The 13089-nt window shown below is 38.8% G+C and overlaps 1 protein-coding gene, 1 long non-coding RNA gene and 1 other non-coding gene across 4 annotated transcripts in view; 2 read left to right on the top strand and 1 right to left on the bottom strand.

Annotated features, from left to right (window-relative positions):
• Nucleotides 1-13089, top strand: part of LOC111339894 (uncharacterized) — a 449109-nt gene that overhangs the window by 279554 nt on the left and 156466 nt on the right. The gene's annotated exons all lie outside the window — the stretch shown is intronic.
• Nucleotides 1-13089, top strand: part of LOC111346160 (uncharacterized) — a 17002-nt gene that overhangs the window by 3603 nt on the left and 310 nt on the right. Inside the window, exons 1-6 of one of the 2 annotated variants that reach the window (XM_088747836.1) lie at nucleotides 703-1039; nucleotides 7704-8659; nucleotides 9392-9893; nucleotides 10888-11081; nucleotides 11578-11922; nucleotides 12695-13089. The exon at nucleotides 12695-13089 is cut by the window's right edge and continues 310 nt beyond it. In XM_088747836.1, the coding sequence (XP_088603962.1) occupies nucleotides 7737-8659; nucleotides 9392-9893; nucleotides 10888-11081; nucleotides 11578-11922; nucleotides 12695-13089 (2359 nt within the window). In that variant the 5' untranslated portion in view covers nucleotides 703-1039; nucleotides 7704-7736. Of the gene's footprint in view, nucleotides 1-702; nucleotides 1040-7703; nucleotides 8660-9391; nucleotides 9894-10887; nucleotides 11082-11577; nucleotides 11923-12694 lie in introns of those variants that run through there. The other variant, XM_088747837.1, reaches the window with a different exon arrangement.
• LOC148737555 (uncharacterized) lies at nucleotides 1928-3248 on the bottom strand. Its single transcript, XR_015996320.1, has 2 exons — nucleotides 2794-3248; nucleotides 1928-2669 (listed from the first exon to the last, which is right to left on the bottom strand). It is a non-coding gene; the product is annotated as an uncharacterized LOC148737555 (long non-coding RNA).

Below are 13089 nucleotides of genomic sequence, written 5' to 3'. Positions count from 1 at the left end.
TGAAATACTGGCACACTTGCACACAGCTCCGCTATGTGAGAAATATTCAAACAGGATAAGAGCTCATGTTATTATGTATAAACCTTACAATTCTCTCTTTCCCAGATGTCCCATCATATTAATTCAAGTAGTTATGTACCCCGTCTAGACTGGGTGCCCATTCCGAGGCACTGTGCCCTGGCAACAAAATGGACGTTACTTTTAGACACCCGCGTGCCCGCTCCCAAGAACCTGCATAAGCACCTAGTCTGAACGGAGCCTGAATTAGCATAAGTTCGTGTTTGAGGACATTAGAAATGCAATATTTAAAGAGGTCAAATACACACGGTCATTCATTCATGACCTAAGCTTTAGAATTTAAATGTTTTTCTCTTAAATCGGTTCACACAGACAGACAGACAGACAGACAGAGAACCTTTATTTTAGCACGATAGTAATAAAAGCTATGCAGCTTATGGGGTCGCTGAGATATTGTGTTAGGAAAGTTTTATCCTTAGAAATTAAAATATTCCAATAAACAATAGAGTTTTTACCATAAATAGAGCTGAAACGTGGCACCCCTAAGGAGTCTGACGCTCGTAAACAGTGACCTGTATTGCGTTTCAACCAAAAATTTTAGACGTAAAGATTTCCATTATATTTAGTTACGTCATAGTTTTTAACAATTAAATTCTTAGATAGTTTGATATTGTTACTTACTAGGCATATATTTTGTTTTTAAGGTTTAGTATTTATGCACGACCCCATAAGCTGCATAGCTTTTATTATTATCGCGCAGTGGGACTGAATTGAAATCACTGTTGAGATACCAAGGTTGGTTTACAGTGTCTGGAAGAAGAGTTCAGTAAGATGTGCATCTACAGTACTTTAGGAGACTGTCAATGACTGTAATCTAGTAGTCACTGGCTTAATTCGATGAAAATTGAAAATATAAGACACGAATATTTTACTAGTCAGTGCAGGTCTCAAAGATTACAAATATTTAAGGTCTGGATCAATCAGTTGTAAGGCAACGGCAGATCTGTTTATTCAAATCAAGGTAAGGTTAACCTAACTATTTTCGTGACAACGCAAATGGGGGTTCTGTCCTCGTGTACCGGTTCACGAGAGCCGATACAAAAGACCGAACAATACACAACAGCTAATCAATGACTCCTAAACAAAGAAAGAACAATGGTAATTCCCTTGTGAACCGGTACACCAGGACAGAACCCAAATGGGTGATTTATTTACGTTGGTAAGGTTTGAAAAGAGCCTCGTGAGAACTCAGTCTGCAGGTAGAAATGAACTCAAATTTTTTACTAACACACTAAATTCTGATTTGATAACCACTACGGATCAAAGCTTGTATCGCTCTTAAATCTTGTGGTAGAAAACTATTTTTTTCTCTCTTAATGCTGCATCAAAAGAGTCAAGTTATAGATAATGAACGTGCCTTTCTCATAATAAGAGAAAATTGTATTAACATAAATTCCTGTCTCGCTAAAAAGCGTGACTATGAAGTACGTCGTATATTGTCACTCATTCGTGACAAATAAACACAATCTGGAGTTTCAGCAAATTGACGAATCATTTGTAGAAAACAGCAGGAAAAGTAGGTTTAGTTTGAAGATTGGGTCACGATGACTCAAAAAATGACTCCAAGGTAATTAATATGCAGTATTTCAGTCAGGGCATAACTAAACTGATTAGTATGCAGTCTTTCAGTCAGGGTCTAAACAATCATTGGATGCGGTTTTGTGATATCCGAAAGAATCGCATAGCTTAAAGTAAACACGCGCTCTGATTGGTCAATACGTCAACCGGAAGAGAGGGTATTTAGCGTGGAATCGCACTGACGCATAAAGCGATATTGCTGAAGTGAGTCGCGAGCAAAAATTATTGTTACGAACGTAAAAACGTAAATACAACTAGTGCTATGAAAATATGAACAAATATGAACAAATTTATAGAAAACGAATGTCTTCCAACTTTTGAATTGAAATTGAAATTTTTAGAAAATTGGAGGAAACCACTCACGCTCAAAAGTGAGAGAAAACGCATAGAAAAAAATCAAAATGCCAAAGACGAGGGAAGAAAGCCAAACGACAGTTCTCGCCGAGGAAAACCAAACAAGCGTTACGAAAGAAAACCAAAACAGGTATCAATGCCGAAAAAGGTCAAGCATCTTTTCCCGAAATCCAAACCATTGTAGCCTATACACGAACTGGCCTCTTTTAGATACAACATGGTTTCAAAAAACACTAGACGGCAAATTCACAAATTCGAGTGGTCGCAAAACTGTCATCCAAGCGCTCAGTGATGATTTCGACCCAGTGGAGATATCAGAGCTCACTGGCCACTCCAATCCGGAATCCATATTCAGCTACAGCCATAATCCTCTGGAAAAACAGCGGCGAATGTCGAATAAGTTGGCCGCTTTCAACCCACGCCAAGCACGACAACTACCAACGGCTATTCAAGTCATGCTTTACGGGAGATTGTTCTCAATAGCTCAGCCACGCCAAGCAACACAGCAGCTACTAGTGACCTTGACAGCAATGCCAGTCGTTCTAGTTACCTGATGGCAGGAGCAGTTGGCGGAATGTTTACTGGAGTAACTTTTAATAATTCTCCAGTAAATATTTCCATAAACTTTCAGTCCAGCATTGACACCAACGAGCGACTCCCTGCGATGAAAGAAAAACAGTTAAAATTGTGACTTTTAACTGAACTGTTTTTCGCCAGAGTTTACCGAGAAATTCGAGTCTTAATCATTGAATACACTTCTTTTTACAACTGTAAAGCACTTACCGGTTTTTTGTAGATCTTGCTTTGATACCGGAACGCTTGAAATTTTCATTTCGCTTGAGGATTTGACCATTCAGTTGTTGATTGTCCGCGCCACATTCTGCCAAGTTGAGTGGTAGCCGGCAAATCTCTGTCTTAAATAACTCCGTATTGTGTACTTTTAGTTTTTTTGTTGAAGATTGTAAAATGTGAGGCACCGCTTTCTCCACGAGTTTGAAATAAAAGTGGTTTTCTTTCTAAAAATATCTTGTTCCCTCCATTCGCCAGATATTGACACCTGACTTTGAAAGGGTTTCCATCGTTTGCGCACTGGCGTGGCGCACAAAAATACAAAACATCTGGTTTCGCCCAGTGATTTGGTGGCTTTAGCTATGTGATGCAAGAAAATTCACGAGGTACACTTAAAATTGTCGACGGTTCAAACGTGAACGACTTACCTTCCTTTCCATTCCCTTAACAATGACAGATCTGACAGTTGACTTTAAAATGGCTTTCTTAAGGGCGCGCGTACGGAATAAAAACAGACAATAACATTGCCGTTTTAATTTCTTATTTTCTTATTTTTATTCTGTTATGCGATTCAAGAAAAATTCACTACCTGACTCGTGAATTCCACGTTAAATTTCACTTGAAAAATCGATATCGGTTTTTCGCGTGAAATTTAACGTGGAATTCACTCGTCAGGCAGTGAATTTTTCTATATAATCAAGGTCGGGGTAAGTGTTATCAGCTGAAGCTGAAGGCTGAGGCCGATAACACTAGCCGAGACCTTGATTATTCCGAATATCACAAAAACCGAATCCAATTATTGTTTTATTATAAATTCTTTTAGTATTTTCCGAATCTTTATCTTCAAGTAATTTTTCAATTTCTCGCTGGGTCGATGAAGCGAATCGAGAAGTCATTCTTACTTCGCTGTGCCTGATATCGCTCCACCGGAAATCATGCATTGCGCGCGCAACCCACAGATTATTCTGTGATTCTGTAGGTTGCGCTGTTTCCCAGAATTAACTGTAGGCGTTTATCCCATGAGAAGACAGATGGTGACTACAATGTATAATAAAACTAATTAGTATGCATAAAGGCTAAAAGTTTCTAAAGAAACTGTGGTGCTGCGTCGGTGAGGGTAGCAAGGTAATTTGGTTATATAAACTCAGTTGGAATTGTAAATTGGCCACAGTAATGAAGGGCCAATTTACAATTTCAACTGAGTTGATATAAGCAAATTACCTAATTAGTATGCAGTCTTTCAGTCAGGATGTAACTAAATTAATCAGTTGAAAGTTGAAATCTTAAAAAACCCAGATTTACAGTGCTAACATAACTGTCATCAAGAGGTCATAAGTGATGGTCTCATCACTTTCACTTGGTTTCATGATCATGAGAATCACAATCGTACAATAATAGGTTTACGGCTATAAACAAGATTTAAGGAGAGCTCTATTCCGACGGCACAGTGTCGTAATGACAGGACTTTTTCTTTAGCAAAAAGCGTACAACTACATGCTGCGTTAGTCAGTGTTGTTACCGGGATGATGTAATTACTCGGGCTTTCCGAAGGAAACGCCCGAAGTATACATTCGGCTTTGTTTTTGTTTTTTGTGTGTTCGTTCACAAAATGGAGTTCCACTACGGCGCATGCGTGAAGTGTAAACGCATGCCTAGAGTGAACTCTAGAGCGCATGGTAAAGCAATGCCTGCCTTCGTGGACTGATGTAAGCGAAAGAAATTCGATGCCTATTACGCTCAGTATAGATAGAAAGTCACACATCGTTATCAGTAGACCCACACTAAAAATTATGGAGCGTTTTGGGGAACGGGTCAGTCCGCGAATTTTACAAGAGATCAATTTACGAGTGAACCCTCTATCGAGAAATATCAAGCGAAACCTGCTATATCAAACCTGATCAAACGAGCTATCTGATATTATGTTTACATGTAAACACAACCGTGTATTTAGACGTGATCGAGAACCCAGTAGAATACAAGAAGCTGCTCTGAAACGTCTCAGAAGAAAGGGCAGAAAACTGAAGGAATTTGTTTATGAGCGTCTTCGTCCAAGCATACCGAATTCCTCTTGGTTATGTCGTTATGTGAAGGTTAGAAGTTACAAAGAATTTCTGTAAGCTTAATACGAAGAGGATAATACGGTAGTCCATAAGTGCAAAACACTACTTTAAAACTGAAAACACAACACACACAAAATGAAAACACAACACACGCGCTAAAAACACGACAAACTTATTTGAAACACAATACATTTATCTGAAACACAACACATTGTGTTTTGCACTTATGGGCCACCTATGGTGCAAAAGTGCAAAACACAACACAAACACTGAAATCACAACACACACAAACTGAACTTGGAAACTTGGAACTTGGAACTTGTACTCCCAAATAGCTGGGCTAACGCTGGGAGATATAGAATAACTAATTAGTAGTGCTAATAATCTACGATAAATATGTGAAGTCTAAAAGAAACAATAATGTAAATAGTTCAAAATCTTTTCAGGTGGTTCGGGGTCTTCATGTTCTGAATGTCCCTTATGGTTAATGATTTAAAAGAAGTAATGTTCTTAGCTTGGACTCATACTCCAATCTACACTGACCCTAGCAAAACAAAAACGGCACCATATAGCCAAGCTAATGAGTTGGTATTTGGACAAAATTCAGGACAACAGTGTGCTGCAAAGAGTTTATGCTCTTTTATTTACAATAACAAACAAGGAATCAATTCTGTTAATGATCTGGTGTCAATAATCAATACTGGAAATCAGTTGTATTCAAGTTTGTCTCAGTTAGCCAGACAATCATTTTTAATGAATTAAGGCTGATAGTTTCTAAAGAAACTGTTTGGGAGCTGCGTCGGTGGGGGTAATGAAATAATTTGGATATATCAACGAGGTTGAAATGGTAAATTGGCCACCGTAACAAAGGGCTAACGCTCAAAACGTCAGCTTTTGTAATCGTTACGGTGGCCAATTTACCATTTCAACTTTTTTGATATATCCAAATCATTTTTAATGCAGACAGAATTACCCACACTTTAAAACGTGTTCAAGACTGACTATGAACTTCAATACAGTGAAAGTTACACTGGCACTATTCATCAAGAAGCTACAATAGAAGGATAACAGTAATTTACCTCCTTAGATAGAGCCTTTTTCACTTATAGCCAAAAATTTCAACAATTTTGTCTTGACAATAGGATGTACTGCAGTTGCTACCTATTGTAAAGGCAATGTGGGCTTGAAAATATTCGATTCTCATGCCAGGGATATTTATGGTAGAAGTCTTTCTCAAGGTACATGTGTGCTGCTTGAAGTATCATCACTGAATAGCTTAGTACATTATTTTCTGAGCATACATAACGATATATTTGAGTTGAAAGGGGTTAAAATTGATAAAGTTCAAAATAGTGCCCATTTTCAGGCATGCCTGTGAAACCAGAAAGTTCAATGTGAATTGTGCTGTGGCTGTCTATTCACTCTGCTACTCCGTAATAAAATCATGTAGTTATTGGAATTCAAACACCTTATCTAATGTTATACAGTATGGCAAAAGATTATGTAAATTCATCTTTGAACAAGTATTTACTGTCAGATGATTTGCCAAAAACTGATTTTTGTTGAACTAAAGCAAGTTTAGATCTTAAAAGTGATTACAGCGAAGGAATATTGTCTGATTCAGTTTACAGCAAATCAATTCTCAAAAATCTTGTGAGAAATAATAGTTGAATGCACAGGGTTTTTGATGTGGTTTTCAGATTTTTGTATATTTATTTTGAAACCCACAAAAAGGTCAAAATATGTGTATTCCCTCTTGGTATGTAATGAAAGTCGAATCCCTTTAATTGAACATACTAAAACGGTTTTAAAAATGATTTTAAAAATTTTACTAAAATGATTTTAAAAATGCTTATGCAAACCTTTCTAAAGTGTTCCTTCAATTTTCTAAAACTTGGCCTTTAAAGTCATTGAAAAGTCCTTGAATTTCAACCTTTGGCATCTACAGGAACTTACGCCTATATGGTAATATATTATTTTGATTGTTGTCTCGTACCATAACATTTATTACACTCCAGCGGACAAAAATAAACACAAGTAGACGTATTTGTGACCGGCAATGATGAAATTGCGTCACGACACTAACGATGGTAATATGGCAGTCCCCTAAAGATAACTCCAGATGTGTGATATTGAAAGCCCGAGTTCACGCAGATATGCGTCTAGTTGTCTTTGGTCGAGCTTTTCGTTTTTTACATGGTTTCGCTTTAATCAGTATTTTACTGTATACTCCCTTTGTTGTTGTTGTTTTTTTTTTATGTTGGGTTTTATCTTACATTTTGTGTGTCTTTGTTTAGGGCAGCTCTTTGTGAAAGATATATTTTCTATTTATTTCGATTAAGATTAATAAAAATAAATTAATTGCGAAAACGGATTGATCACTATGGTCATGGCCAAAGACAGAATGCTTGTTTTTAGCCCGAGTTCTCATTCGCTATTTGAGATTTCTGCCTTTGTCCGGCCAACTGCTTTCATTGGTTTTGGTTCTAAGAACCCTTCTAAATATCTAATACCTACTTAATTCAAAGAAAAAAACCCCAACTTATCTGTTTTGTAACTAGCCTTTTCGTAGGGCCGAAGTTTCGGTGTGATCATGGAACCAGCTTGAATCATTACCACTGGGCATGTTAAAAGAAATTGGCCGATGTTCGTTTGCCTGTTTCAGTAACAATCTTCTTTTACTGCTTCGCTTTGCTTCTCTTCGTTTCTCTTTGCTTTGTATCAATTTGTTTGCTTAATGGGGCGTGTAAAGACTTAACGTATACTCAGCTAATAGAGCTTCCACTTACATTTCCGAATACAAGTTTACACTCCCTTTCGATTTTTCAAATATTCTTCTTTCAGATAAAACAGTGCCACCCATCCCAGCTCCTTCTTATGGAAAAATTTGGAGTTTCATTTTCTGGTGGCGGTACTCGGTCAGCGGCATTCTGCTCTGGAGTGTTACGCAGATTGCTACAGAAGGAAATACAAATAGATTATCTGAGCTGTGTATCAGGGGGCGGTTGCTCAGGCTCCGCGTACGTGGACTGGAAATACCGACATGGAAAGAAAGACAATAAGAGATGGCATCAGGAATTTTTTAACCATTTGAGAGAAAATGCCGGCTTGGTGTGCAACTTCCAAAAGCCTTGCCGTGGATTTGTGGAGTTTGTTGTCATCTGTGCCATGATATTATTCGTTTCCGTTATAGCTCCTTTCCTCCTTTGGGGTTCATACGCCTATCCGTTAGCCTTCTTCATCGATTATGTGTTTGGTGATGTTCTCAGGGGAGGCACACGTTCGTGTCATGAAGTTGCAAGAGAAAGTCCAAATATTACCTTCGAAGACTGCGAAGAGAGCCGTCAAACGTCTTACATCAATAACAGCCGTTTTGTTCTATTCGCCGTGCCTGTTGGCTTTGCTTTCATATGCTTCGTATTGAAAGGCTACGTCCAAAGGGGAAAAAAGCTTCTGAACTGGCTTTTACTTTTAAGTGCATCACTCTTCGGTATCTTGTTTCTTCCATGGTTTTTCTATGTTTCTCTTCTTTTCCTTCCAGATTGGGTAAAAATAGTTCTTGTGATACCGATTCTCTTTCTTTGGATTTCATTTCCTCTCGTGCGCAGAAATGCTACTCTGATGGTTGTCATTTATCTCTATTCGTTTGCTATTCACAGCAGAGTATTTCGCCGAGGTGTCTTTGGAATCTCCTACACTAAAAAAAGCTTCAATTATCTGTTAGCTGTGTCTATAATTCTATTGTGGTTCAATCCTCTGATTGAAAACATTCAACGAAGTCTTCCCCACATATGTGTCAGGTAAAAATATACGTATTTTTCTTACTAAGAATGCAATGGGACTTTTGATCAATTATATAACTAGTTATTTTATTCGTTCATTTCATTTTGGTTATTTCATCCAACCTCGTTCCCAGGCCCTTTTCCCTTAGCTGGGGGTGGGGCGCCCCATCCCCAACTCCACCCCCAATCAAGGAAAAGGGCCCTGGGAACGAGGTTGTATTTCATCGTGTTATTACAAACGTTCTTGATTAGTAGCAGTCAGCTGGGAGGGGTAGGTGGTGAGAGAAAGAGTAGTAAAAGTATCGTGATCTTTATCAATTGTAATCTAACCTCAGACAAGGACACCACGTTACAGGAAGTGCCTTACAGAATGGTCCTAAATTGTACTGAGAAATGAATGAGACGGTCAAGTGAATGGCCAAAAAATGGGAAAAAATACAAACAAAAGTAGAAACATCGGACAAAATTCATGAATGACTACGGTCGAACCCCCCCCACTTACGACTACATATGCTGACGGAAGGTTCGACTGTATATAACTTGAGACCGGCCACGCTTAAATGCACAAAGTGACTCTGCTTAGTAGACACGAGGTTAGCAAGAGTGAAGTCCCTTTTTGAAAAACGTTTCAAAAAGGCTTGTAAAAAAGATGGGTGATTTTGGAAACTTAGTGCACCGCAGTCGCTTAAATAACCTCTGTTTTCTTTTTCCTTTTCTTAAAATTATTCTTGTCTCTATCATTTTTCTAAGATGGATAATCCAAAAGGGGTTCTACTATCCACAGACTGTTGGTAGATACGGCTGCAGTGGAATCTCTTGGCGTAACCTCATCCTTTTTTGCCCAGCTTCCAGTATTTCTGGAGTCCAACGCACAACTTCCAGACAAGCCTTGACGTTAGATGATATGGATGACCTGACACCTATCTACATCGCTTGTACCACCGTCAACAGATGGCGACGCACCCCCTCTGCCAGCGAACCCCATTACGAAGTCCTTACCATGTCCCCACACGGTATCGAACGACTTGATCGCTGTCTTGACGAGCAAGAGCTTCACGGTAAGCTACTGCCCGAAGACATATACCTTTCCGATGCTGCGGCAACGTCGAATGCCGCGGTCAGCTATGATATGGGAGTACAGCAAAGTGACGAGGCACCCTCCCGGGACTTAAAGGTCATCTTGGGACTCTCCGCCGGGGCGTCTATTGTGGCTGATCAGAGGCATGAAAACAAACGACACTTCTGCGTAAAGGTGATCATGATGCATAACTGGTTAAGGGAACAGAATCGGATTGTAGTGGAGAATCCCACACATCCATCGAGCGAACATCTCATGAGAAGTGACAGATTTCTTGCATGATTGATGCAGTGAAAATTCTATGATAAGCTCAATTACGCACGCATTTTGATTGGTTGCTGCACTTCGTTTGCCTCTGTTTTTCTCTTGCCATACTTTGAAATCATCTGTGATTTTATTACGGAACAGACGTACAACATGGAATCTATTTGTTAACTAATAGAAGCCAAAATAGCTGATAACCTCTTTCGTTGTTGCTGCCCCTCGCCTTAACCCTTGCATTACCAAGATTTCATTAGTAATTCTCCTTACTGTCTGCTTACAGTTCTTATGATGTTAGTTTGGAGAAATCGGTATTGGATCAACTAATAATCCCCTAATTGATATTTTTCTTTATTCTCATTTCTCGTTTGATTGATAATCTATTGATACGGTAAGGAGAAATTCTTTTTTGGTCACTCATGGGAATTCAAAGGTCAGGAAAATTCGATATAACATTAGCGACAGCACGCTAGGAAAAAAAAAAAAAACAGAAAATAATATTGTTAATTCCAAATTCAACCTACGATTTGTTTCTTCGTTCGCTTCACATACGTTATTCAACCAATAGACCTCACTTTGCATAGGCTTACCGGCCTAATAACCAACAAGAGATTTTGGGAGAACACGAGGAAAATTTGTAAATCACGAGCGAGAGGCAAGTGGTTAAAAAATTTTTCAAATGTTCCTCCAACATCCCGCGTGGGTTACTAAGCCGGTAAACTAGTTGTAATTCCCCCTTCTTTTTTTTTTCAAATTTTGATTTTTTTTCCCTATAATTTTTTATTAATTTTTTCAAATTTCTACGCGTTCACCGGTGCATTAGACGACAGATTATAGACCAATTAGGTCGCTCACTCGTACTATCTCAGTTATTTTATAACCTTTACTATCACATATTTCATTCTAGAATCTTACTGTGCTAATAGAGTTTGTGCGTTTGGTTCCTTTGGCTCTCATTCTTACCCTGTTCGCGAAGATTGACAAAGAAACCGTCTTGGTTGCTGGAATGTTGATTCATTTTGGTATTTGTCTGATATTTTCCTTACTGGCGCTGGTACCAACTGGAGGAAAAAATGTCGGAAGACTTGAACGACTTGCCAGGTAACAGCTTGCTGAATACAATAATAGTTTATTATAGACCCCTTTTATAAATGGCTGCCGGATTAATATTCTTTTGTCTAAATTTAAATTAGCACTTCTGGCCCTGTTCTCCAGTACAAAATTCAAAAGAATACATTATCTCAAGCGAGGCATGAAGGGCTAATTGAAATTTAAACAAAAGAATATTGATCCGGCTGCCATTTAAGAAAGTGGTCTATACATCTTAAAAGTTTGAGAACACTTAACGGACAAGAGTTTTGGGAACTAGACACTTTGAACTGATGATAACCCAATATCTGCTACGGACATTCGAGGGCGAAGCATTACTCAAAGATATATTCTCTACGTTCGAAATTCTCGACTCCAGTCGAAATATCGGAATCTCTTATATCTTTCCCAGTGATTCTGTAAAAAAGGTTCACTTCATGATATCCTAGATAGTAATTACTTATTTTCTTCTCCACCTTAGTTATTTATATTTTATTCCATTTGACAGATGGTTCACGATCAACGTCTCTTCCGTACACTACCATCGTTTAATGATGAATACCACCAACATAGGACCCAAACCCCCACCTGTTTTATCCTTGACTGACGGCGGCCACGTTGAAAATCTTGGTATTCTTCCCCTATTGAAACTGAGACTGGGAAAGATCGTGGTAGTGGATGGAGGACGCTCTATTTTAGACAAAGACTATGGAAAATCCTTGTTGATTGCTCTGAATTTGGCCAGGGAAAAGCTAGGATGTTCATTTTCAGCTGTGGATGGACGAGATATAGCAGAGGATATTCGTGATAACTTCGTGGAGAGGAGCCCCGGGTCACAGCCGAGCAATTACAAGTACGCTATATAAAGCAAGACAAGCTATCCCTGCTGTTTTTTTTTTTTCGCTCCTGCGAAAACTTAATCAGTTTGCCCACCATAAGTTATACCAAATTCTTCCTATAACATACAGTGCAACGGTTTCACAATCCATGTTTGTGTTTCCTGAATCCTTGCAACCGCCACAAGCGCATGACACTCAACTTGAAATGTTATGGATAATTTAATTTGGTGGCGAGGCTGGCGATGAGAAAACAATCCTCGGAGCGAATAGAATCGGCCAGATGTATTTTAATTAACCTTCCAAATTTTTTAACTAGTATCTATAGGGTGATTAGCAACAGATCCATTTTCCAAGAAACCAAACAAATGATGAAATCGTTATGGAACTTAACATAAGGAGAGAATGTGTTTTACAGAGGAGAAAGACTTCCTCAGGTGCAGAAATCTGTTGTCAATGTAATCTCCCTAATTTTCTGTATAGTGAATATATACTAAGCGTATACCACTGAATTGCAGATGACTGAGGAGCTATCAGGGTGTGAACTTTAAAAAAAAAACAAACAAAACTTTTTGTATGATTTAATAATATTGCAACGGCAAAATTTATCTGTTCTCTTTCTTGCCCAACCTAGCCTAATCCTTTTTATAAAAAAGATAGGGCACTCGCTGCCTGGAATAAGCACGGCTAGAGGACGGTTAGGCAAATTATAGGTCTGGAAATGCACCGCACCGACAGCTGTTGTAGTGTCTTATTTTTCTTTTTTTTTTCTTTTTTTTTTTTTTCCAGATTCAAAGTACATTATTATGACAAGAACGTTAACAGCGACGGTAAGACTAAAGTTGGAGAAGGAGAAATTCTGTACATAGTCCCCAGGCACCCTGACAAAGCAGTGAAAACTACACCTTATGTGACCTGGGAAGAAGCATTACGTGACATGGATGAAGACCTGGAGGCTGGTCTTTGGGGGGCTGGTCCCGAGCTGTCATCGGAGGAAGCTAATCGCTTGACGTTCTGTTGCTGTGAATGTTGCCATGGGAATACATGTCGCAGCTTGTCTGAGGCGTTATGTGGGGTTTTCCCACAGCACTCTACCAATCATCAGTTCTTTACACCAACAATGTTCGCCGCCTACCATAGGGAGGGATATCGCGCTAGTATGGAGGCGAGAGTAGCCGAGTTTG

The sequence above is a fragment of the Stylophora pistillata genome, chromosome 2, assembly GCF_964205215.1.
Source record: "Stylophora pistillata chromosome 2, jaStyPist1.2, whole genome shotgun sequence".
Taxonomy (NCBI): Eukaryota; Metazoa; Cnidaria; class Anthozoa; order Scleractinia; family Pocilloporidae; genus Stylophora; species Stylophora pistillata.
The sequence above is the reverse complement of the archived record's forward strand: the minus strand, read 5'-3'. Positions and strand labels throughout refer to the sequence as shown.